The 27,715-nt window shown below is 36.1% G+C and overlaps 1 protein-coding gene across 5 annotated transcripts in view; it reads right to left on the bottom strand.

The window, feature by feature from the left end:
- HELZ (helicase with zinc finger) overlaps window positions 1–27,715 on the bottom strand; it is a 159,819-nt gene that overhangs the window by 27,327 nt on the left and 104,777 nt on the right. For all 5 annotated transcript variants that reach the window (XM_041723762.1, XM_041723763.1, XM_041723761.1 and 2 more), the window contains 6 exons: window positions 23,579–23,807; window positions 16,680–16,884; window positions 10,291–10,342; window positions 9,343–9,533; window positions 7,222–7,429; window positions 2,197–2,276 (listed from right to left, as the gene is read on the bottom strand). In XM_041723762.1, the coding sequence (XP_041579696.1) occupies window positions 2,197–2,276; window positions 7,222–7,429; window positions 9,343–9,533; window positions 10,291–10,342; window positions 16,680–16,884; window positions 23,579–23,807 (965 nt within the window). The remainder of the gene's footprint in view (window positions 1–2,196; window positions 2,277–7,221; window positions 7,430–9,342; window positions 9,534–10,290; window positions 10,343–16,679; window positions 16,885–23,578; window positions 23,808–27,715) is intronic.

Here is a 27,715-nt window from a genome sequence, read left to right as displayed (position 1 = left end):
AAGGCTGCCACAGCATCTTCAGATGCCATTTGTTCTCTCTCTGCATCTTGTTCCAAACAGAAAGAACTTCCACTCGCACTGCAACTCCCCTTGGACTCAATCAGGAAGTTCCACTGGCTGCCTAATTTGTACTCCTCCAGTAGGTACTAAGTCCTTCCAGTTGTAGAAGCTGGGAATCAGAGCTGCTTATGGGATATAAGTCACTGAATATAGAGATCAGTTGCTTAAAGCAAGCTGAAGTTGGAAATGTAGATTTGGAAGTCATTATCATGTAGCAGAGATTTAAAACCATGGAACTGACCTAGTTTATAGTGAGAAATCACAGAATGCAGAAAGGTGCAGGATGATGACAGAACCCTGGGAAACCCCAACATAAGGACTAGGAACAGACAGGAGGGGGTGGACGGGAACTTAAAAAAGAGACAGGTCATGTTAGGGTTATGAAAAATGGAAATGTATGTCAAAGGAACCAAAAGAAACAAGATGGTTTCTTGGTCAAGAAGAATGAAATAGAAAACAGTAACAAATACCAGAGAAAAGACAAGACTACAGCTGAAGCATGTTCATAAAAGTTGGTCACTTGAAGCTTAAGAGTTTCAGGGAAACATCAAAGTCTAATACAAGACTGTTTGGGTAAAGGGCAAAGAAAGATGAGATGGGAAAGGCAAACTTAGGGAGTAGCTATGAAGGAGATGAAAGTCAAAGTGGTTTTTAAAACAAACAAAACAGGGATCCCTGGGTGGCGCAGCGGTTTGGCGCCTGCCTTTGGCCCAGGGCGCGATCCTGGAGACCCGGGATCGAATCCCACGTCGGGCTCCCGGTGCATGGAGCCTGCTTCTCCCTCTGCCTGTGTCTCTGCCTCTCTCTCTCTCTCTCTCTGTGACTATTATAAATAAATAAAAAAATTTAAAAAAATAAAAAATAAAAAAAAATAAAACAAACAAAACAAAACAGTCTACCAATTTACTTACAGGCTGAGAAGGACTAGTAGCTAGAAAGAAGAGGAAAGAGGACATGGTCTTTGAGATGACCAGAAAAGGAGAGACTAGTCTTCTCTGAGACTGAAGCCTTCTATCAAACTCTTATCTGGTCATAAGAAACAAAGATGTTCAAGGACACAGAAAAAGGGATAAGTCTAAGGTCTTAAATTAACAGGGTGACATCTTGATGTGGGAACTCTAAGGCAAGGTCATTTCCTGATCATAAGGATAACAGAAGGTGGAAGGTATTAGGCATAAGAAGAGCAGCTAAGAAATTGAGCAAAGGGAGCTAGGTCACATAAAAGAAATGCAGAGAAGCCCCTGAGGTTCCCTTAGATTAGAAAATATTAATTTCCCGGATGCCTGGGTGGCTTAGTGGTGGAGCATTTGCCTTTGACTCAGGTCGTGATCCTGGGGTCTTAGGATCCAGTCCCGCATCAGGCTCCCTGCAGAGAGCCTGCTTCTTCCTCTACCTATGTCTCTGTCTCTCTGTGTCTCTCATGAGTAAATAAAATCTTAAGAAAAGAAAATATTAATTTCCAGTGGCACTAATTCAACCACTGATTTCATTTTCCCTCACTAATTCATAAGCCCAGAAACAAAGAGAGTAGATGAACAGATAAAGAGTTTAGGATTAGTTATGGCATGAATAAGTCATGGGGATAACAGGTACAGCACAGGGAATATAATTAATGGTATTGTAATAGCAGTGTACAGTGACAGATGGTAATTACACTGTGGTGAGCAAGCATATCATACAGACTTGTCAAGAATCATTATGGTGTACACCTGAAATTAGTGTAACATTGTGTACCAACTATACCTCAATTTAAAAAGTTTAGGATTTATATAGTAGACGTGAGGAGAGAAGAAGGTAAGCGATTTAAGGAAGTTAAGTCGTCCCTCTTCACTGTAACACCTTCTTTTCAGTGACACATCTATAGCTGTTTTCACTTAGTATTTTATCATGGAAAGGCTCTGAATTCAAGCCTAACACTGAATCACACAATTTGAGAAAAGCATACAAATAAATCAAATAATGTAGCCAAAGAAAAGAGAGAGAGGACAACATAACCCACCAGATCCTCATGAAACAATAGATATAAAAGATATAGATAAAAATATAGAAAATTTTCTTTTAAATGTCAAGATTCCAAGATGATAAATCAGAGTAAATCCATAAGGACAAAGCATTCACTAAAGGTAAGCAGCATACCTGTTTTGATTCTGTAGGCTTTTTCTCTGGTGTTCGAATCTTATTAATTTCAGGTCCAGGATTATTTGTATCACTTTTACCTAAGAAAATATTTTAAAATTCTTATAAATTGTCTCCAATGGATGTTACATTTCCAGTGACTATCAATTATTAGACAGAAGCAGAATATTTTAAACATTTTTCACCCATTATATTGATTTATACTACTGCTTGGGTTTTACTTTTTCTACAGTTTCAGAGTTGCAGTTTATCTGCAAGAAAGAAAATTATAATTAAAGCAAACCTCATTGTCAAAACAAAAGCTTAATAAAGGAATAACCTTACAACATGAAATAATTTCAAAGATAACTGCCCAATCTCCAGAATTTGTAGTTTGTTTTCTTAAACTAGATATACAAAAGGTACTAGCATTCTTGCCTATTTATACATGCTCAGTGCTTGGACATTCACAAATGCAATTAAGCAAGAATCCAAATAACATGCCAATCCAATTTAACAAAGGAATCAAACTGATTAATGATATATATTTTTAAGATTTTATTTATTTATTTGACAGAGAGAGTGAGTGCACAAGCGAGTGCAGCAGCAGGCAGAGGGAGAGGGAGAAGCAGTCTCCCTGCTCAGCAGGGAGCCAGACACAGGAATTGATCCCAGGCAGACACTTAACCAACTGAGCCACCTAGGCACCCCTGAATTAAAGATATTCTGAAAGGAACGTAGTTATGCTGCTTAAAGTAATAGATGGGAAATTAAATATGAATGGATGATAAATAGTAAAGGAAGGAAAACTGAGGTTTAAAAAAAAAATCACAATTATAATTGAGTTAAATGATGCTATTTCACATATGTGAAAGGATTTTTATTTTTTAAGATTTATTTTATTTATTTATTTGAGAGGGAGGCGGAGAGGGAGAGAGAGAGTGTGCGCGCACGTGGGCGCACATGCCAGAGACAAAATCTCAAGCAGACTCTCAGCTGAGCACAGAGCCCAACATGGAGCTCAATCTCACGACCCTGAGGTCATGACCTGAGCCAAAATCAAGAGTTGAATACTTATACAATGGAGCCACTCAGGCACCCTATACATGTGAAAGGATTTCAATCTATAAGAATTAACTGCTACTTTTTTTAAGATTTTATTTATTTATTCATGACAGACACAAAGAGAGAGGCAGAGACATATGCAGAGGGAGAAGCTCCCCATGGAGAACCTAATGCAGAACTCGATCCCAGGACCCCAAGATCAAAGGCAGACACGTGAGGATCCCTGGGTAGCTCAGCGGTTTAGCACCTGCCTTTGGCCCAGGGCATGATCCTGGAGTCCTGAGATCGAGTCCCGCATCAGGCTCCCTGCATGGAGCCTACTTCTCCCTCTGCCGGTGTCTCTACCTCTCTCTCTCTCTGTGTCTCTCATGAATAAATAAATAAAATCTTTCAAAAACAAACAAAGGCAGACACTCAACCACTGAGCCACCCATATGCCCCTAAATCCTGGATATTTTAAATTCCTTGAAAAAAATCCAAGATTTGGGTTCTTATTTAAAAACACTCTTCTAGAGAGCACCTGGGTGGCTCAGTCAGTTAAACACCTGATTCTTGATATCAAGTTCAGAGTCTTGATCTCAGGGTCATGAGTTCAAGCCCTATATTATGTTGCACATTGGGCATAGAGTCTACTTCTAAATCAATCAATCAATCAATCAACCAAACACTCTTTCAGGAAAGCCACTGGAACTTTGTAAAATGAATTTTCATGCCAGAATAGGCTTACTTCAAGAAATGAAACTACAATGTCTTAGATGAAAAATACACTGGATGGAACTAGCAGATTAGACATTGAAGAATAAAAACTTAGTGAACTGGAGGCACAGCAACAGAAACTGTGGGGAAACTTTAATCAACCTAATATTTGGGTAGTTGGAATTCCTGAAGAGGAGGTAAGATAAAAAACATCCTAAGAAATATAGGCCAAAGGTTTCCAAACTTGATGAAAACTATAAAGCCATAGATCCAAGAAGCTCAACAAAACTCCAAACACAAGAGGCATGAAGAAAACTACACCAGGGAATATCATAATCAATCTACTAAAACCAGTATAAAAAGAAACTCTTACAAGGAGTCAGAGGGAAAAAAAGTCACATTACATATAGAAAAATAAAGGTTGGATGACATCAGATTTCTCCTCTAAAACAATTCAAGCCAGAAACAGCAGAGTAACATCATTAAAGTACTGAAAGGTTAAAAACTGTAAATCAAGAATTCTATACCCTGCAAAAATATCTTTCAAAACTTAAAATGAAACAAAAATATTTTCAGGCATACACTACCAAAAGAATTCATCACCAACAGACTCACACTACAAGGAATGTTAAAATAAGTCCTTTAGGCTGAAGGAAAATTGTATCAAACGAAAACATACAGAAGAAATAAACAGTACCAGAAATGCTACCTACATGGAGAGATACAAAAAAAATATTTTTCTCATTTAAACTCTTTAAAAAGATACTTGGCTGTTTAAACAAATATAATTAACAATGTTTGGGCTTATAATATATGTATAAGTAAAAGGCAGGATAATAATATAAAAGTCAGGAGAGGAAAAACTGAAATATTATAAGGTTCTTTCCTGTACATGAAGTGATAAAATATAAATAATAAAGTAGATTATGATAAATTAAAGATGTATATACTATCAACTCTAAAGCAAATACTAAAATAATAAAGAGTAATAGCAAATAATCAAAAAGAAGGGATAAAATAGAATCATAAAAAATATTCGACTAATCCAAAAGGAGGAAAAAAGTCAAGGGGAAACAAAGAACAGATTAGACAAATTAAAAATAGATAGCAAGATGATAAAATCAAGCCTAACTATATAAACACATTAAGTATAGTCTAAACACCCCCAATTAAATGGCAGAGATTGTCACATTTGATTAAAAAAAAAAAAATCAGGAGCCAACCATATGCCACCTGAAAGAAATGAACTGTACAGGTACCTGGGTGGCTCAGTTGGGTGAGCACCCAATTCTTGGTTTTGGCTCAGGTAATCATCTCAAGATCTCAGGATCATGGGATCAAACCCCACATAGGGCTCCAGGCTCAGCAGGATGTCTGCTTGGGATTTTCTCTCTCCCTTTCTCTCTCTCTCTCTTTCCCCCTTAGCCGCTTCCCCCAACTACTCTTTCTGTCTCTCTAAAATAAATAAGTAAATCTTTTTTTTAAAAAATAATTAAAATAGGGCAGCCCAGGTGGCTCAGCGGTTTAGCGCCACCTTCAGCCCAGGGTGTGATCCTGGAGACCTGGAATGGAGTCCCACATCGCACTCCCTGCATGGAGCCTGCTTCTCCCTCTACCTGTGTCTCTGCCTCTCTCTTTCTGTGTCTCACATGAACAAATAAATAAAATCTTTAAAAATTATTATTATTATTATTATTAAAATAAATACACTTTGGGCAGCCTGGGTGGCTTAGCGGTTTAGTGCCATCTTCAGCACAGGATGTGATCCCGGAGACCTGGGATAGAGTCCCACATCGGGCTCCCTGCATGGAGCCTGCCCCTCTCTCTCTCTCTCTCTCTCTCTGTCTCTCATGAATAAATAAATAAAATCTTTTTAAAAAATAATATTAAAAAAATAAAATAAATATACTTTGAAGATTTTATTTACTTATTTGTGAGAGATAGAGTACACATTGTGGGAGGGGCAGATGAAGAGGGAGAGAGAGAGAATCTCAAGCAGACTCTGCACTGAGCTCAGAACCTGACATGGGGCTCAATTCCATGACCATGAGATCATGACCTGAACCAAAGTCAAGAGTCAGACGTTTAACAGACTGAGCTGTCAACAGGAGTCCCAAGAAATGCACTTTAAATATCAAGACACAAAGAGATTAAAAGTAAGAAGTCAAAAAAAAAAAAAAAGAAAGAAAGAAAGGGAGAGAGAGAGAGAGAGAGAGAAGCGGGGGGGGGGGGTCAAAAAAGATATCCCACGCCATCACTAATCAAAGGAAAGCTAAAGTGATTACATTAGATATTAAGCAAAGTTAGATCTCAGAGCAAAGAAAATCACTCCAAAATCACAAGAGTTAATTAATAAAAAGCACATATGTTGTGCCTAAATGTTGATGCTCCTATTAACAGAACTTCAAAATTAATCAAGCAAAATTTAAAGGAAAAATTGACAAATGCCAATTGTATTTGGAGATTTCAATATTCTCCTCTTAATACATATTTTCTTTGAAAGTTGACAGAAAATCAGCAATATAGTATATGTGCACAATTCTATCAATTAACGTGACCTAAGTAACATTTATAGAGTATTCTTCTCAAGTGCACATGGAACATTTGTAAAGATACATCATATTCTGGGCCATAAAACAAGTCTCAATAAATTGTTTTTGAGCTGATTCTAAAATGTATGTGGAAATGCAAAGGACCTGGAATAGACAGCCTTGAAAAAGAAGAAAAACTCATAGTACCTGACGTCAAGACGTTTATAAAGCTACAGAAATGAAGACAGCACATTTGGTATACAAAGAAAGTGTGCATCAACAAAACAAGAGAGAGATTTCAAATATGTGGTCAATTGATTTTCAACAAAGGCACTAAGTTTAATGGAAGAAGGATAGTGCTTTCAACAAATGGTGCTAGAACAAATATACACAAAAACAAAAATTTAAAAACGTTCATAATTCTTACCTTATGCCACATATAAAACTTAATTCAAAATGGACTTAATGTGAGAGCTAAAACTATGAAACTTCTAGGGAGAAAACACCAGATTTGTGATCTCAGATCAGACAAAAAAAAATTGAGACACTATACCAAAAATGTGACATAAGCTCAGGGGGAAGTATGCTTGAGATTCTCTCCCTCTCCCTCTGTCCATGCGTGTTCTCTTTCTCTCTCTCTCAAATAAACAAATAAAATCTTTAAAAAAAATCATACTGTTAAAAAAATCTTTACATGTTGATATAAGTAGGTGTATCATCAATTTACGAACATGAGAATAGCAAAGCAGCTCACCATTTCGACTTGGCTCATGTTGCTCCTTCTCCTGATGCTGGTTTTGTGGCTGCCCTATGCTGACGGGTGGGTGGTGCCCAAGGCCATATGGTATGGGAGACCCCCGTCCGTGTGTCTGTAAGAGGTTCATATTGTAGGCCATTGCTGCCTGGTGTGTAAGGATCCGAGGATCGACTGCAAATCTGCCCTGGTACCCTGTCCATGGTACCTAGGTTATTACAAGAAATAAAATAACTGCATTAAGTCCATTTCAAAAGGCAAGCTGCTATAGTGCTGTTGATTAGGAAAAAGCAAACACACAAAGAGAGATGCTAATTTTATCAAAAATGAATAACTACAAAGTCAATGCTAATTGTAAACAACTGGGAAGAATTACTGCTACATCCTAACTGGTCAAAAATTGGCTTCTTTTAAAAAAAAATTGGTTTCCTGAATCTTCAGTGTGTAGGGAAAATTGATCATTTTTCAGGTATGGAGGAAACTGAGGACTTAAAATTGATAATTATTCCTTAATGCATTAAATCATTTTGTAATCTTGAATCATTTCCCTTCAATATGAATGTACACATGTCACAAATTATAAGAAAATTATCTTTTAAATTGTAACTGCATAGTTACATAGTTTAATAGGCTAAATGAGAGAACAGGGGAAAAAATTAAGAAAGAATTTCATCTAAGGAATCTCAACACAAAATATACATATTCCAACTTTACATGAATAACCTAATCATTTCATGTCCATTTATTGTGAGTAAAATTCCAACAGGCCATGAGTTTAGTTAATGCATTTAATCCACAAAAACAGAACATTTCTTTAGGTGTATCTAAACATATAATCTCTGCATACTAACATAAAAGGATAAATACAATGACATCTGAGCTACTGCCCCTATCTTACTGTAATATAACTGTTAAATACAGACTCTTAAAAAATCTTATATAATAAAAGCCTCTTTGACCTAGTAAAGTGAAATATAAATCCTAAGGGACTTACTATTTAAAGCAAATGATGTATAATATTGCCAGGCTGTCTGGAAAGAAATAAGTCAGCTAAAATTGAAAGTCTATGGGGAGTGGGCATGAATTACATATTTCTTACTGACAGTTACTCTCACTGGCTGCTGTAATTATAAACTATCATGTTCAATATGGCTGAGAAAGGTTTACAGCTAGGCATTTTTCCATTTGGGGGTTGGGGGGTGCAGGTGTCTAAAATCTTCAACAATAATCACCTCTGCCTGAAATTATAATACTTGCCTTCAATAAAAGAAGTATTTTATAGGGTAAAATTCCTGAATTTGGAAATAGTATATCAGCAGATTAACAAAATTACCAAAATTTGAAGAATCTTAGAAGAGTAAAAATGGGTTTTACACAAGATGGAAGCTCTCTAAACACTTATTGTCTTAGAAAGGATTTAATAATGTTTTTAAGTACCTGTAAGATTTCATAAGGAGTGAAATTTCTCAGATAAATTCAGATCCAGAGAGCTTGACTAATCTAAGCTTCTTTGCCTCCTTCAAAAAACTATATTTCTTAAGAGTTAGTGAATTATGTAAGGATAAAAAAGTAAAAGATAAAATAAAAGCATCACTTTACAAGAGACCAGTTTACTAGCTCTGTTAAACCTTCAGCTCACTTTTCCCCAGTAAAAATATTTTAAAAGAGGGCAGCCCCAGTGGCTTAGTGGTTTAGTGCCACCTTCAGCCCAAGGTGTGATCCTGGAGACCGGGGATTGAGTCCCACATCGGGCTCCCTGCATGGAGCCTGCTTCTCCCTCTGCCTGTGTCTCTGCCCCCCTCTCTCTCTCTCTCTCTCTCTCATGAATAAATAAATACAATCTTAAAAAAAAAATTTAAAAGAATACAAAAGTTTCTCAATCAAAACACCCAGTTTATAGATTTCTTCATAACCACTGACAATGCAGTAACAAATTATAAGCAACAATTTGTATTTCTCTTGTCACTTCAAAATTTGAAGGTTAAAGAAAGAGATGCTCTAAAGAAGCTTACAGGCATTGAAAAATTAAAATAAAAGGTAGAACACTATTTGGGATAGTTACTAATTTAGTGAAGCCTATTTTATTTTATTCAATAGAAAGTATCTCAAATGTTCACTTACAGGTAAAGGCACCGACATAACTACATTCCCTCCATAGACAGCAGGTACATAAAGAATACTTGTCCCAGTGTGAGGATCTATTCTTTGAACAGGGCTTGGAGATTTCCCCAAATTTGGGTGAGGTCCAAGAGGGGGTGGAGGAGTATATGCTCTAATAGGATTGCCAATAAGTACAGAAGGATTGGGTTGAACTGAAAAATAAACAGAGAGAATACACTCAGTAGCTGAACACATTCCCCTAGACAAGAATAATTTAAATCACCAACAGCAAAATACATTCCCAAGTTTGCAATAAGGTATCTTATAATCAAAGAATTACCAATATGGAAGAATAAAGCATATTTTTAAAAACATAACCACTTTACAATGTTCCCTAAAATTAGCTTGTGGTTACAAAGTATTCCTTTTGTAAACTAGTAAAATTGTAAATGTCTTCCAAGGAGCCAGAGGTGTGTCTTTCAAAAGAGAAAACCACACACTCAGTAAACATTCTTCTAAGACTCAGAAAATATATATAATCCTTCAAAATAAGGTTTTGGCTTACAATTTTAATATAGCCACAGAAAAAATAAAGGTTAACCAATTATTCTTTTAAAAGCACATTTCTGTAATATTTTAAACCATTTAAATAAACTTCATCTTGAAATTTCAATGACCTAACATTTATAGGATATAAATATGTTCCAAAAACTTCTGTTGCATAGGCTTATATGTTTTTCCTCAAAACTTCTAGATATAAATCACCTATTTTCAGAAACGGTGTAACAAAGCATTCACAAAACCAGATGTGTTGAATAAAAGAATTAATAAGGGAGTTCCAAATGTGTGTATGTGTGTGTGTGTGTGTGTGTGTGTGTCCCTCTCCTGATTTTCCTCTTTCTAGTGATGAAGTTTGATGACAAATCTCTCAAATGATAAAAGTTATCACAGGATTAATTTTCCACTTACCAATTCCATCATTCTGGAAATGATCATTCTGGGTATGATGGAGGCTTTTCCCCTTCACAGAAAAAAATTATAAGAATTTAAACACATTTAATATTAGGAGAACAATAACCATTTTCCTAATCCTATGCAAATTAAATATATACAGCAACAATTAAAATTGAAAGACTGTGAATCTGTAATTAATAACTATTAGACTGCTTTGACCCAACTTTCTTTTAAACTATCAAGTTATGGTGGTAGGCCTCTAGTTTTCTCAGCTTCAAATTAAGAGTATCTAAAATTCTTTAAATGAATTTTTAAATAAAAAGAAATAAACAATCAATGTGACTAAAACCTAAATTCTATTCCCTTGTAGCTTCTCTACCAATTTTCTTTTCATTAAATGATGAAAAGAAAAGTTGTTTTTCGAGGGAAAAACAATAGTCTTCAACTCCTGAGGATGAGAACCTTTAAAATAACCCTGTGAACATAAATATGGTTTGGGACTAATGGTATTTTGAGCATAATTCATGGCACCTTCAAGTGTAAAATTTACTAAAGGAACAGGAAAAAACACTGACTGTCACAATCTGCTTAAAAGAATGTACAAATGTTCTAGAGAGCAATTTGGCAATATTACCAGAAGCATCAAAAATGTACATACACTTTAACCCAATAATTGCACTTCCAGGAATTTATCCAAATGAAATAATACTGGATTTGGGCCCAATGTTCATCACAGCATTGTTTATACATGTGTTAAACGTCAACAACCTAAATGCCCATGAACTGAAGATTTATTAAATAAGCAATGCTAGATTCATATACCATTAAATGGGATAACTAGGAAAGAAATAATATTTAAAGAGACAATGGTTATGAATTCTTGGACTTTAAAAAATGTCTTTCTCATTCTATTGGCTAAATGTAATACACAAAGCCATGATACAACACAAGTAGCACGTTATACAACTTACACTTAGACACACACAAATCTGTTACTTGGACATAACATCTGAAAACTAAAGGCAGGGGATGGGGGATAACATCTATAGCAGGGAGAAAATTTTATTCTTGACCAAAGCAAAAGTACAGTAATGTTTCACTTATCTCCCTGTCAGCAATGTTAATTATTGCACTAAATATCAAAGGCGTCCAGTCAGGTAGGTTAGTTATGAGCAGAGAAGGGCAACTAAGCTCCAACTCTTAGAACAGTCAGAAAAAAAACAATGAATCACAGTTGGTCCATTAACCAGAAGAGAATATATTCCCAGTGAATGGCACTAGCTATTAAAAAACCACACGTCTGGGATCCCTGGGTGGCGCAGCGGTTTGGCGCCTGCCTTTGGCCCAGGGTGCGATCCTGGAGACCCGGGATTGAATCCCACGTCGGGCTCCCTGCATAGAGCCTGCTTCTCCCTCTGCCTGTGTCTCTGCCTCTCTCTCTCTCTGTGTCTCTCATGGATAAATAAATAAAATCTTAAAAAAAAAAAAAAAAACCACACGTCTGAGGAACAGAGAAACGGTAAGAAACACAGGGCAGAAGAAAGAAGAAACCATGAAAAGGTGAACATGGCAGACAGCAGAGATGGCAGAAATAGGGGGGAAGATCAGAAGAATCACAAGCAATCAGAAGAGACATCAAGAGCAGCCAGAGCCATACAATGACAGAAGCAAAGAGATAAGATTGTTCCAAAAGGGTATCAAACCATTTAGATTTCTTAGCCCCTAATGAACCAACAACCAGGGGCAATAGTGCAGCATGCAGAGAAAACAGTGATGTAGTCAAGAGTGTGATATGAAGAACAGCCTCCCAGAGATACCCACACTCTCATTCCTGGAATCCATTACTATATCGTGTTTTGTGGCAAAAGGGACTGCAGATATAATCAAGTGGTAGATTTAAAATAAGGAGATTATCCTAGATTATCTGGGTGGACCCATTCTAACATGAGCCCTAAAAGCAGAAAAGTTTTCCCAGCTGGAGTCAGACAGATGGGGCAGGAGAGGAAGTCAGAGACTCCAAGGGAGAGAACAATGTAATATGTTGTTGGTGGCTCTGAGACCTAAGGGCCAAATGCAGGAATGGGACAGAATCCTCCAGAAGCTAAGAACACTCCAGCAGGCAAGGAAACAAGGACCTCAGTCCTGCAACCACAATGAACTGAATTCTGCATGGACTCAGAAGCAGATTCTTCCCAGAGCCTCCAGATGAGAGGTCAGTCTGCCAATATTTTGATCCTACCCTTCTGAGACCCAAAAGTGAGACCAACCAAGGTGACATGGACATGTGACCAAGAGAAATGTGAGATAATATATTTGTGCTGTTTAAGTCACTAAGTTTGTGCTAATTTTGTTGCGGCAACAATAGGAAACCAATACAAAGAGTAACCACAGTCTGGGTAGTCCTATACTGTAAAGCTGGAAGCAGCCCAGACAATATACATCAACACTCTGAGTTGTGGGACATGCTAAATGAAAAAGCAACCTGGGACCTATCATGTAAAAAGATATGCACCTTAAAAAAAAAAAAAAAAAGATATGCACCTCTATAAGTATAATTCAGCACTCTGTACAGTTCAGGGCAGGAAAGCTTTCCTCAGATGCTTCAACTCAGCACGCAGCTGTAGAGTAGTAAGTGTACTTGGTCCATATAAAATCATATGGTAATTGGTAGCTTATAAACAAAATAATAATGTAGCAATAGGCTAGCACTGTGTGTAAAAATCATTCCACAATGAGAATTCCAAAAGTTTGCTAATAAACCTCAGAAAGTATGTGTACCTTTGGTAAAATGCCAGGATTTTTATAACAAATGTAGCTCATGTCACAGATCTTGTAAGGACTTTTTACTCCACCATTTGTTTATTCAAATATTTATTTTTTCACATTGTTTTCCATTTACTCACTCAATAAATGTTAATGAGGCCTACCACACATATCCACCCCTTGCTGGGCAGGTTTCTGAAGTACACAAACTGACATGTTTTCTAATGTCTAGGACAGTGAGAGACAACACAAGCAGCTGATGATGAAAACAGATGATGAAAATAACTCACAGCTACAATCTATAAAATAATGCTATAGTTTTTTCAGATAATCCATTTCTGAATATTATCTTTGCTCTGACCAGTTTTTAGAGTATGTGCAAATGAATCTGTTCTATTTTGTCAAAGCTTCCAAATGTTGCTCCTAGTAAATGCCCTAGGAGAAAGCAGAATGAAGACAGGCAAATTGCTTTTCTCCATGCTAATTCTGCAGGGACCCATGAAACAGGAGCTTGGCAATAAATGATGCCTGCAAAGAGTGAGGCAATAAAGGGCCAGCTCAGACCACCAGCTCCTGGACCCCCTAATATTCTGTACCTTCACTAACACCACCACAGATCCAACCTCTTAGAATAAAGTTATGTGACTGCTAAACAGCTCAGGGGATGTTCTGTTGCCAAACATAGCCCTGTGCAAACAGGTCCTGGAGCATTTTTAACTATTCGCCAGTCTTCTGATGATTTCATCTACATGAAATCAGGTTGGGATTTAAATTGTAGTCTAACATTAACAATACTAATTTTTAATATTTCTTATGCACAGAATTGTGTTAAAAGTTAAACATTAAGGAAAACTTAAGGGGAAATTATATGGTTTAATATCACATTTTCAGAAGTAACTTCCTTTTCTAGCAATGAAATCCTTCTTCATCAAAAGACTCTAGCACATGAAATAAAGTATCTGGGATTTGTTTCAAAAATTTCCAGTGTGTTTATCTGGTGGGGGGAAAGGAGGTGTCTGTAGATGAGACAAGATTACATTGATAATTAATAAACCTAGATGACAGGGGGATGCCCAAGTGGCTTAGCTGGTTAAGCATCCAACTCTTGGTTTTTGGCTCAGGTCATGATCTCAGGATTCTGGGCTCTGTGCTAAGCAGGGAATCTGCTTGTCCCTCTGACTCTCCCACTCCATTGGTGCACGTGCGTGCACCATGTGTGTATGCACGCTCTCTCTCTTAAATAAATAAAATCTTAAAAAAAAAAATCTAGATGACAGGGTATTCATTATACTGTTCTACTTATGCATATATTTGAACTTCCTACAATAGAAAGTTAAATAAACAAGACTCCAGTACAAATTCAAACCTCAAAACAATTTAATGGAAGTGAAATAAAATACTGGGGAGAGAAAAGCAATGAAGTGACAAAAATAACCTCTTGCTCATTATACATCAGTTATTTAAAATTATTGATTATTCTCATACTTGCTATAAATAATCAATAACTTTAAATAGCCAGGTGTATAATTTGATGAACCACTGTATTAGTGACATAGAAACAACAGACAATATCTGTCGCACCAGTGAAGAATATTTTCTAAAAAGTCAAAAAACAAAACTGGGGCAAAAAAAACAAAAAAACAAAAAACCTGGGGCAATGGCTGTTTTGGCCTTTAATTACACAATCCTCTCATTAAAAAAGAAAAGCCACCAATGACAGAGAGAGAAGAGGAGAGTGGGAGGGAGAGAGAGAAATGCCACACTACACTCTACTGGATGTATCATAACCATTATTCACTATCAGATACTTATTGAGCACCCACTACATGCAAACAGTGGGGCAAGGCAGTAGGGACCATAAAAAGTATATAGAACAGGATTTTTGTCTTTAGGGAGAACTTTCTATGGTTTTAGAAAAGAAAGTGGATTGAACATATATTACTTCACCTTTAAAATGAAAACAAAAAGCAAACTGCAGGATCTTGGTTAGGGTCAGTCCACATTTGGTATCAGGGCTTGAATCTAGCTGCACCTATAGTACATAAATTGATGCTTACATTCTCAGGTCAGTAAAAAGAGTTTACTCTATTGTAGTTAGGAATATGCAAAGGGTATAATGATTTTACAACATTTTAATTAAAAAAGCAATTTTTAATTTAAAAAACAGTAAAACATAAATATTTCTACCTGGGTTCCCTACTCCCCACACACCCTAAACTTCTTGCTGGTCCCTGTAGAGCCTATTCTCTCACACCTCTAGCCTGTTGTATAAGCTCTTTCTGAAGCTTCATTCATTCATCTAAAAAATACTTTTAAGCACCTACAATCAGCCAGATGTTGTTCTAGGCACAGAGACTAGAGCAGTAAACAATACAGACAAACATCTCTGCCCTAATGGAGCTCATATTCTAGTTTCTGAAATATCTCCTCAGGCTAGCAACTATCCTCCCATCTACTCTGTGGACTCCTAAACAAGATTTCTGTGGTGGAAACTGCCTTGAATCTACCTACTTCCTCTGACCATCACCTTCAACACTTGTGGCAAAAGCGGGGCAGGTGTGTGTGTGTGTGTGTGTGTGTGTGTGTGTGTGTGTGTGCGCTCGCTAATTTGCTTGCCTATGTTTCTCTAGCACCTACCCATAGCAACTAGCACATAGAAGAAACTTAACTATTTAATAAATAAGTTATCAATTTAAAGCATTTCTACACATTTGATCCACTTTTATTAAACTAATAATACACAATAGTATATTAACACAGAAGTAATTCTCTTCTCAGCTTAATACCTATTTAGCTGAAAGATTTTCAAGATATTAAGCCATTAATTATTGTTTACACATTAGGTTTTACATTTTTAAAATGAAGCCCCAAACTGACATATTCTTTTACTTCATTCATGTCAATAAATTTAATACCATGCTGATGACTATAAATAGACCAAAACAAGCAGAACAAATACTAAACATGCCATTCTCATAACTCTCTTTTCTAGATGGTAAGTGCAAGCATATTTTTTTCAGGCACTGTAGCAAATAAACCAGCTGTCTCTGCCCAAAATAACTATGGTTCAAAAGCAGACATGGCCCTGACTGACCCACCTCCACGCCTTCTGATTAGACTACTTCTTATACAACAAATATAGGTCAACTCAATTAAAGTAATCTTCAAGAAGTCAACCAAATTTTCTCACTGTGTCAAATACCACTTGAAATGAACTGTTCATCAACACATGATTGGAACTGCTTTCTACAAACACTATTGTATATTATTCCTTATAATAATATACTCTAAGGGTATGCTTTTAATAAGTGAGATAGTCTTTTCAACTGCTTTGTTTTATCCACATCTTGCTAAAACAAAGCCTACCAGTAGAGGGGACTGGGAGGTATCATACAAAGGACACCAGAAGCAATCAGGTACTTGAAAACTTTTTGAGGATGATTATGACATTGAGCATAGCTACACACCACACTGTATTCTCACTTACATGTGCAAACTAGACAAGCTCCTTGCTGAAACTGCTTGCCGCCAAATGTAACCTTCATTTCCAATATTTAAAGTAACTTGCAGCCCAATGAACCATGGACCCTTCTGTGCTGTTCTCTCCCTCTACCCTCTTCGATTCCATCAGCAGGCTTTACCTTGGGGGGTGACTGCTGAAGTTTGTTGGTATTTCCTGAATGCTGCAGTCTTAGAGCCCGGGGAATAAATTCAGGTGCCAGTGGATTCAACACATATGTCTTCTTGAGTTCTAAAGCCTCTAGCTGAGCTTTGATCTGTTCAAAAGTGATTCCGTGTAGGCTATTATTGTCATGACACAGGGCAATAAATCGCTCCCAAAATTTCCTACAGAAAAGATTTAGAAGATCAGTTTACAATTTCAGTGGATAAGATCACAGAAATGAACATAAGCAACTATAGATAATTTCAAATTCACTCTTCCCACCCCAAATGCTCAGATGAAACATTTATATATGATTCAGGTATAATCTTTCCAGCAGATCACAAGACTCCATAGTTTGATTCTGAAACTACAGTTATGTCTAATATTGTGGAAAATACAAATTATGTTCTCAATTAATTTTGGCTAATCAATACAAGTAATGTGGTCAATGCTCAATTATCCACACTAATCTAGAATTATAGTTTTGTTAACCACATAGTAAGGATTTCAAAACTGATGCTAGCTTATTTTACAGATGATTTTTATTTCTAGACAAATATATATATATCTATATCTATATCTATCTATCTATCTATCTATCTATCTATCTATATATATATATATATATAAAATACACACACACACACACACACATAAATCAGACTAATTTGAATTATAGGGCCAAATCAGTCTGGGGCTGGATGACTAAGAAAAGCCAACTCAGGACATAAATTTCAGCCACAAAGTAGATAATCCTCATGGAAGATGCTTTTTTTTTTAAGATTTTATTTTTTTGACAGAGAGAAAGAGAGAGCACAAGCAGGGGGAAGGGCAGGCAGAGGGAGAGGGAGAAGCAGGTTCCCTGCAGAGCAGGGAACCCAAAGTGAGGCTCAATCCCAGGACCCTGGGATCATGGCCTTTGAGCTGAATGCAAACTCTTAAATCAACTGAGTCACCCATGCATCCTCCTCATAGAAGATTCTTAAGAAATAACTAGCTATTCCTATCTTTTTCTCTTACTTAACAGATGCCTGTCATAAGCACAACTTATTAACTAAGTTAAGAGAGTTAAATTAATTATGAAAAATACAGGAAATTGGAATGCCAATTTTAATGTTGATTATGCATTTCCTAATCACATTAATAAATACTAAAGGAGAAAAATACATTCAAAACTTTGTTGCAGTTGCTGCTATTTTCTTTCAGATTTAAAAACTGATCTCCAAAAAAAATAAAAATAAAAAATAAAAAAATAAAAACTGATCTCCAAATATTAAAAATATTAAATATATATTACAAAAGAACATACATTTTTTTAATTTAAATGACTATTATAAATATATAGGCCTATCTTTAATATGAGATTCAAATAATGTTTTATTATGCTATAAAAAATGTATGATATGATTTCTTCCCACATTGGTATCCTTGTGTCAAGGTAGACAAGAAGTAATCAAGATAGCTTCAAGAAGCATAAATGAAAAGGTTTATATTATAGAAGTTAGTATATGAATGGGAATTGGGTTATTAATATATTCATAAAACTTTGCAGGGTTTAATTTTGAACTGTTTCTCTTACATATGCCTTTCCTACTTTTTTAAAGTTTAAGAAATATGTCCAAAAAAAATTCAGGCTTATATGTGAACAACAGGAAGAGTGAAAGTATTATAAAATATTAAATATGTATTTCTCACAATAAGATACAACAGCTAACAAGACAGTCTTTCAGGGGATCTCTGGGTGGCGCAGCGGTTTGGCGCCTGCCTTTGGCCCAGGGCGCGATCCTGGAGACCCGGGATCGAATCCCACGTCAGGCTCCCGGTGCATGGAGCCTGCTTCTCCCTCTGCCTGTGTCTCTGCCTCTCTCTCTAACTCTCTGTGACGATCATAAATAAATTAAAAAAAAAAAAAAAAAGACAGTCTTTCAGCTACAGGAAGTATGCATTGCTAAGAAATGTCCACTAAAAAAAAAAAAAAAAAAAGAAATGTCCACTAAAAGCTACCCTTTACTTTTATTAAGAACCCTTCTGGGGGTGCCTGGATGGTTCAGTTGGTTAAGCGTCAGACTCTTGGGTTTCACCTAATTCTTGGTTTTGGCTCAGGTCATGATCTCAGGGTCATGAGATAGAGCCCCATGACAATCTCCACACTCAGCGCAGAGACTGCTTGTCCCTCTCCCTCCCCATCTGCCTCTTCCTGCTGCCCCCCTCCCCCCACCCCCCTGCCACACACACACCCTCTCAAATAAATAAAATCCTTTTAAAGAAAAAATAACCCTTCTGAAGGAATCAAGGCTTTTAAAATCACAGTCTGATAGTTAAAGAAGAACTATCTTTAATATAGCACTCAAGAGCTGAAATTCATAAACTTTCCCACCCTTTTGATTTAAAAAGCCACAATATTCAACTGAATATTCAATGTGAATATTTACCAACATGATTCTAAGTGCTACATTTAAATGAAGTTTCTTTGGTCTGATAAAGTATTAATTTCATAAAATGGCATTTCATATTTGGGTTGAAATTCAAGACACACCAAAACACAGAGAGAATGGACTGGCTTTTATTCTCAGCTTCTAATACCGATTTTTATAGCATATTTTCATTTCCAGCTTATGTGGCCAAGATGCTAGAACTTGTTCTATGTTCAAGCTGCTTTTTCGACTCGAAGCTCTATTCCTATGCCACCCTCACTGACCTCAACTGCACTGAGCAAGAGCTGAACTAACACAGGGTTCAGAAGAACCTTCAAACAACCCCCAGTTCAGGAGAAGCCAGTGGCTCAGTGACAGTCTTTGTCTACAAGATCCCAAGAATTTCAAAGCAGCAGACTTACAGCTGAAAGGACACCATTTCAGAACAATAAACACAATAAGTTAAACTAGTTCTGAAAGCTCCATTTTAAATCTCACTTATCCTCTGACTGGCCCACTGGTATGGTGAGGTGGTCAAGTATGTGGATTCAGAACTACACACTCTGGGGTTTTCGTAGGGGCTCTGACATTCAGGAGCTGTGTAACTTCAAGCAATTCAATAACTTAATCTCTTTGTAGCTCAATTTCCTCATGTGTAAAATAAGGCACCAATAGTATTCATATTATTTTCTCACTTTTAAACTTTCAGAGAAATATATTTTTCCCTTCAAAAATTCTTAAAAATCCTCCTTTTCTCTCTTCATAATGGCTCTTTCAGAGATTATTCACACACGCAGCCCCTGAACTCCTCAATACTTTAATAAAATACTATCTATGGCATTATGAGGCATTTCTGAACACATAACTGAAAGATTACTTGAGAATGAAGATAATCCTTCATTTCTATGATTATTTATAGGCTAGACCAATTCTCAGGCCCCTCCCTAAATTTTTCATATATTATTGATAATAATAACTTGGGCTAGAAAACCCAAGTGTGTTTCTACATACTATAATTACAAACATTTCAAAGAACATAACCTTACTTTTAATCACTGCATGAACAAAGTTTGGTTTTGTTTTTATGCTAACCTGGCTTCTAGGATCATTGATAAAACAATGAAAGATCACTTGGTATGTTTAAGTTAGAGAGTGAGTATCTATTCGTGCATTTATATATATATCACTACATATATATGAAATATGATTACATCTCACTGAGCAAATGGCATCTATTAAGAAATTCAGTTCACAGAAAGACCTCCTCCAAACACTGATTTAGAGAAATGTTATGACTCCTCTCTGGCTCTCCCCATTCAGTGTAGATTTATACAAACACATTCATCACTTCCTGGGAAAGGCAGAGTAACCCAGAGAGAAGAGCTTAGGTTTTAAAGTCAATGTGACATCTGTTTCAGTGAACCATTCAATAGGTATATGACCTTGGGCAGTAATTTAAACTCTTTGAATCAGGCAGCCCATTTAAAATGCAAATAAAATTCCCACATTGCAGGGTTGTTGGGATGACTGAATAAGGCTAAGTGTGCAAAGCACTTAACCAAGCACCTGGCAAGAGAAAACTGTCAGTAAACATCAGCTACTATATTAATATTTGTTGGCTTGGTAAGCTGGAGAGAGGGAAGTTCAGTATATTCACATCAGGTTAATAGATAAATTCTGTTTAAAAATACAACAAAGAAGATTATATAATAGTTGCCTTCTAAACTGGTATACTATACACAGTAATTATTCCTTGAAATTTTAATTAATATTTAGAAATATCATATTAGTTTTTCATAAATATTGAATAGGACATGGTGGGGGGATGATTAACTCAAACTACAAAGAATTCATTCCTCTGTTATTATAGTACCTAAGAATCATATATGACCTCCCAAGTTTACTTGTATTATGAGATTAAATTAATTCCTAATAAAATTAGAAAGATTATAGTACAAATATCCATACACTTCAACTATTAGCTCTCAGAGCCATTATTAAACTGTCCAAATAACACAGATAATCAGTAATCCAAATTAGCTATTAAGTTACATTTTTTTTCTCCGTACACAATATATTTAACCTCTCTGAAAATATTTTGCCTAGCTTATAAATTAACTTGCAGCCCTTAATACACTCCAGCTTAGTAGCAAGAAATAAGTAACCAGTAGACCTGGCTTCGAGTTAAAAATTAGCCCCAGATAATTCTGACAGCATGGCCTCAGAAAGAATTATTCACCTATTTGCTCTAAGAAAATAGCAATTTATGTCAGAGAAGCGGTGAAAAACGCTGATCTCTTGGAATTCATAGCATAATACAACTATACAGAAAGGGATAATGGTTTAAAAAAAATATTCATATTGATAAATGTTTGGAGTCACTTACAAAAAAAAGAGTCCAAAACAAGTTTGGCTCAAGGCTACTGTTATACAATCTGTTTATTCCTCCACAGTTTCTAATTTGGTTTTTTTTCCCCCTAGTTTTTAATATGTTGTTCTATTTTATATGTGTTTTAATCTATTAAATTCTAATCAAACTGTATGTATTTTTCAAATGACAAATATGAACAAAAATGGTAAAATATCACAGCAATAGTCTAACCAAATAAGCTTTCAATGAATTATAAAGTAACTAAAGTAAAATTCTCAGGAGAGAAGCCAAATTATTAGATCTAGTTTTACTCATTTGGAACATGGAATTAATATATTCCCTTTCTCAACTTTTTGTCATTAGTGGCTAAAGATGAACAGAAATCTCCCTTGTAAGTATAAAATTATACACATCTTGGGCACCTGGGTGGCTCAGTCAGTTAAGCATCTGCCTTCAGCTCAGGTCATGATCTCAGGGTCCTGGGATTGAGCCCCGCATCAGGTTCCCATTCAGTGGTGTCTGTTTCTCCCTCTGCCCCCCCCCCCACAAATAATTAATAAAATCCTTTTTTAAAAATGATATTTTACAATAGGACTGTTCAGCTATCCATAAATAAGTCATGGTGCATTCAAGTTTTGTGGGGTTTTTTTCTTTTAAATAAAAAGATTTTTTTATAACATAACCATAAATTAAAAATATTTGATTCCTTTGTTAATGGTTTTCCCCTTATAAAGTATATTAACTTCTTTTGCAGTCTTAAATTCTAATACATGCAGATTATTATTATTAAACATCCCAGTTGTCTCCCTTCCCATAGAATTTTTATTTCTGCTGAAACAGGAAAACAGACAATAAAATACTGCCCTATCTATATTGCAATAAAAAATTTGGTTTAAAAAGGCTACTTCCTAACAGCTCTGTCTACTTTAATTCTAACATATCAAAAAGAAATAATTATTCAAGGCATATTCAGGACTCTCTACATCACTTATTACTATCTGAATTCACTTTGACAGGTCCTAGAATATTTCCACAACTTTAAGTAATCCCTAGTGTATTTCTTTTTCGTAAAAGAGTATAGATTATAAATTTCTGTTCAATTGGTTTTTTTTTTTTTTTTGCTAATGATAACATAATTTTCAACACTACAAAGAACAAATCTTATATTACTGGCTAATAGCTAAAATTTAACAATTAAAACTCTGATTAAGAGGTATAACTCGTAAGTGTGTAATTTCTTATTTTGATATTTTATCAACATTTTAGTAGAAATAGCTCCTTATGACTATAATCTACTAGCAACACGATCCAAAGATAAGTATAACTACTCCTAACCTCCTTAATTTTAAGATCTTCTGGATTAACCAAACATGAAGAATCATTTACACTGAGAAGCCCTGAAAGAAAATAAGTAGAGAAGGAAATTCATCAAAAACAAGCTAAAACAATAATGAAAGGGGGAAAAAAATGAAAGATTATCAATGTAAAATTCAGTTTCCATCAAAAACACACATGTACACAAAACCAGCTGAGGACCCTTGCACATGTGGTTCCCTCTTTCTGGAGCACTTTCCCCCCAGATATCAGCATAGCTCACTACCCTCACTTCAAAGTCAGCTTCTCAGTGAGGGATGCTCTGACCATGCTACATAAATCACAAAACAGCCTACCACACCCCCATCACTCCTAATTCCCCTTAATGTTCTATTTCTCTTTCACTGAACTTACCATGTATAAAACTATAGAGTATTCTTATTTTATTTATTCTCAATCTTCCTCTATAAATATAAAACCCACAAAGGCAGAGATTTTATTCATTTTTGTTCACTTATGTATTTAGTGGTTAGAAAAGTGTTTAGAACATAGTGGACACTCAGGAAATATCTGTTAAGTCATGGCTAAATGAATACATAATTATGAATATAATGAATAGATCCAGAGCAATATATTTTTGTATTCCTACTGGATATCAGGTAAAACTGAACCCGATTTTAATTAGCCAACAGGTCATACAAAATAAGTATATACATAAGGATGCAAATCATTCTACATTTTCCCCCTTTAATGTCTTAATCAGTAACACACAATTACCTGCATCTTCCAATAGAGCACAGAGCAATGGGATCACCCACCACAGCAACCAGGGATTGTGCTCTTGTGATGGCAGTGTTTAGAAGTTTATAGTTCGATAAAAAACCATAATCTAAATCCTCTGTAGAATCTTCCAGCAGTTGCTCTTTCTTTTTAATTGGTGTCTGTTTATGTTTACAAGTATGCCTTGTACGTACTGTACTAAGAAATAGAACTCTGAATTGTTTTCCTATTAAAAAAAAACAAATAAAAGACTTAAGATTGTTATTTTGAACCACTCACATAATAAAAGCATTTCGGTTTTTAAATGTTATTGCTAAGTAATGGGTGCCAGTGAGGATGTGGAGAAACTGAAACTCTTGTGTCCTGCAGGTGGAAATATAAAATGGTATGTTAAACACTATGGAAAAGTAGTATGGCAGCTCCTAAAACAATCACACATAAAATTAATACACAGAATTACCACAGCATCCAGCAATTCCACTTCCGACCATCTACCCAAAAGAACTGAAAGAAGGATCTCAAACAGATACTAATATACTCATGTTTATAACAGCATTAGTCGCAGAGGCAAAAGGTAGAAGTAACCCAAGTGTCCATCAATAGATGAATGTAAATAAAATGTGGTAATATACATACCATGGAATATCACTCAGCCTTAAAAAGGAAGGGCATTCTGACACACGCTACAACATGAATGAACCCTGATAACATTAGGCAAAATAAGGAAGTCACAAAAGGACAGATACCATAGGACCACACTTCATAAAGTCCCTAGAGTAGTCAAATCCATAGGCAGAAAGTAGAATGGTGGTTGCTAGGAGCTGCAGGGAAGAGGGAAGTGGAACAAGGACTTATAATTTAATGGGTACAGAGTTTCTGGAAATGGACAATGGTGATGGTTGCACAATGTGAAAGTACTTAATGCCAATGACCTGTGGCATTTTATAGATTTTTGAACTGGAGAGACACTTTCAGAATGAACACATAAAAATGCTAAAAATAATTTTATTAAAATTTTTAAAATATTATTGCTGGAACCAGCCTTAGTGATTGTCTCGTCTAAGGTCCTGCTCAATACAAGGACCCTTCTTTGAAGCAGTCATCTAGCCTTTCACTAACAAAGGTAGACACAACTGATTCCATAGGGAAGGCTGAGATTCTAGTTTGCACATTTTTTTAATGCTCTTTATTATAGTAACACATCTATTCACTCATTCTATGACAAATCTACAAATTTCTGAATACAGTTTTAGTATCAATCTTTCATCTTCTCTCCCTAGGCCAAACAACCCAGGTTCTTTCAATCATTTCTTACTTCCATGTGGCAGTTTTTAGACAATTACCTATCCTACGTCTCCTTTGGGTGCTTCCTACCTTACTGGTAATATTCCTTCTAACTGCAAGCCCAAATATCCACTCTCACCACTACTATTTAACATAGTACTGGAAGTCTTGGCCTCAGTAACCTGACAAGAAAAAGAAATAAAAGGCATCCAAATCGGCAAGAATGAGCCCAAACTTTCACTATTTGCAGACAACATGATATTCTATGTAGGAAACTCAAAAGATTTCACCAAAAAATTGCTAGAATGCATGAATTCAGCAACGTCACAGGATATAAAATTAAAATCAAAGTGCAGAAATCTGTTGCATTTCTATACACCAAAATGAAGCAGCAGAAAAAGAAATAAAAATTGACACCATTTGCAATTGCAACAAAAACCATAAGATATCTGGGAATAAACCTAACTAAAGAGGTAAAAGATCTGTACTCTGAAAACTACAGAGCACTTATGAAAGAAACTGAAGAGAACACAAAGAAATGGAAAAAAATTCCATGCTCATGGACTAGAAGAACAAACACTGTTAAGATGTCTATACTACCCAAAAGAATCTACACATTTCATGCAATCCCTATCAAAATACTACCGACATTTTTCATAGAGCTAGAACAAACAACCCTAAAATCTATACGGAACCACGAAAGACCTCAAATAGCCAAAGCAATTCTGAAAAAGAAAAAACTGGAGGCATCACAATTCCAGATTTCAAGCTATATTACAAAGTGGTAGTCATCAAGACAGTATGGTGCCGGCACAAAAACAGACACAGATCAACGGAACGGAATAGAAAAGGCAGAAATGGACCCAAAACTTTATGGTCAACTAATCTTTGACAAAGCAGGAAAGAATATCCAATGGAAAAAAGAGTCTCTTCAACAAATGGTGTTGGGAAAACTGGACAGCAACATGTAGAAGAGTAAAACTAGACTACTTTCTTCCACCAGATGCAAAAATAAATTCAAAATGGGTGAAAGACCTAAATGTGAGACAAGAAGTCATCAAAATTCTAGAGGAGAACATAGGCTGCAACCTCTTTCATCTTGGCTGTAGCAACTTCTTACTAGACATGTCACCAAGGAAAGGGAAACAAAAAGCAAAAATGCACCAATGGAGCTTAATCAAAATAAACAGCTTCTGCACAGCAGAGGAAAACAACAAAATTAATAGGCAACCTATAGAATGGGAAAAGATATTTGAAAATGACATACTGGATACAAGGTTAATATCCAAAATCTATAAAGAACTTATCAAACTCGACACCCAAAAAACAAATAATCCTGTTAAGAAATGGGCAGAAGACATTAATAGATGCTTTTCTAAAGAAGACTCATGAAAAGATGCTCAACATCACTCATTGGGGAAATACAAACAAAAACCATGATGATGGGGCATCTGGGTCGCTCAGCCAGTTAAGTGTCCTACCCTTGGTTTTAGCTAAGGTCATGATCCCAGGGTCATGGGATCAAGCACCACATTGGGCTCTGTGCTCAGCATGGAGTCTGCTTGAGATTCTCTCCTTTTCCCTCTCCTTCCCACTCTGTCCCTCTTCCCCACTTGCACATACACATTCTCTCTCTAAAATAATTTAAAAAAAAAAAGAAAGAAAGAAAGAAACAGCAAGAAAAAGAGAATCAAAACTAGGGACACCTAGGTGGCTCAGCAGTTGAGCGTCTGCCTTTGGTTCAGGGTGTAATCCCGGAGTCCCAGGATCAAGCCCCACATTGGGCTCCCTGCAAGGAGCCTGCTTCTCCCTCTGTCTTTGTCTCTGCCTCTCTCTCTCTGTGTCTCTCATGAATAAATATCTTAAAAAATCTTAAAAAAAAATCAAAACCATGATGAGATACTTCCTCACATCTGTCAGAATGGCTAAAATTAACAACACAAGAAACAACAGGTATTGGCAAGGATGAAGAGAAAAGGGAACCCTCTTGAACTGCTGGTAGGAATACAAACTGATGCAGCCACTCTGGAGAACAGAATGGAGATTCCTTAAAAAAACAAAAAAAACAACAAAAAAAAAAAAACTACCCAATGATCTAGCAATTGCACTACTAGGTATTTACCCAAAGAAATATAAAAATACAGATTTGAAGGGGGTACATGCATCCCGATGTTTATAGCAACATTATCAACAACAGTCAAACTATGAAGAGAGCCCAAATGCCCATCAAACTGAGGAGTGGATAAAGAAGATGTGGTGTACATATACATGGATGGAGAGAGAGAGAGAGAGAGAGAGAGAGAGAGAGAGAGAGAGAAAGAAATATTATTCCTCCATGTCATTTGGAATGACATGGATATAAAAGTAGAATATATTATGCTAAGTGAAATTAAGTCAATCACAGAAAGACAAATATCATATGACTTCACTCAAGTGTGGAATTTAAGAAACAAAACAGGTGAACATGTGGGAAGAGAGGAAAGAGAGAGAAACAAATCATAAGAGACTCTTTTTTTTTTATAAATTTTTTTTTTAATTTATTTATGATAGTCACACAGAGAGAGAGAGAGAGAGAGGCAGAGACACAGGCGGAGGGAGAAGCAGGCTCCATGCACCGGGAGCCCGACGTGGGATTCGATCCCGGGTCTCCAGGATCAAGCCCTGGGCCAAAGGCAGGCGCTAAACCGCTGCACCACCCAGGGATCCCTCATAAGAGAATCTTAATGACAGAGAACAAAACTGAGGGTTGATGGCAGGAGGTGGATGGGGGATGGTCTAGATGGGTGATGGGGACTAAGGAGGGCACTTGTGATGAGCACTGGGTGTTGTATGTAAATGATGAATCACCCA

The sequence above is a fragment of the Vulpes lagopus genome, chromosome 12, assembly GCF_018345385.1.
Source record: "Vulpes lagopus strain Blue_001 chromosome 12, ASM1834538v1, whole genome shotgun sequence".
NCBI classification, from domain to species: domain Eukaryota; kingdom Metazoa; phylum Chordata; class Mammalia; order Carnivora; family Canidae; genus Vulpes; species Vulpes lagopus.
Note: the sequence above shows the minus strand (reverse complement) of the source record. Positions and strands in the feature narration are given on the sequence as shown.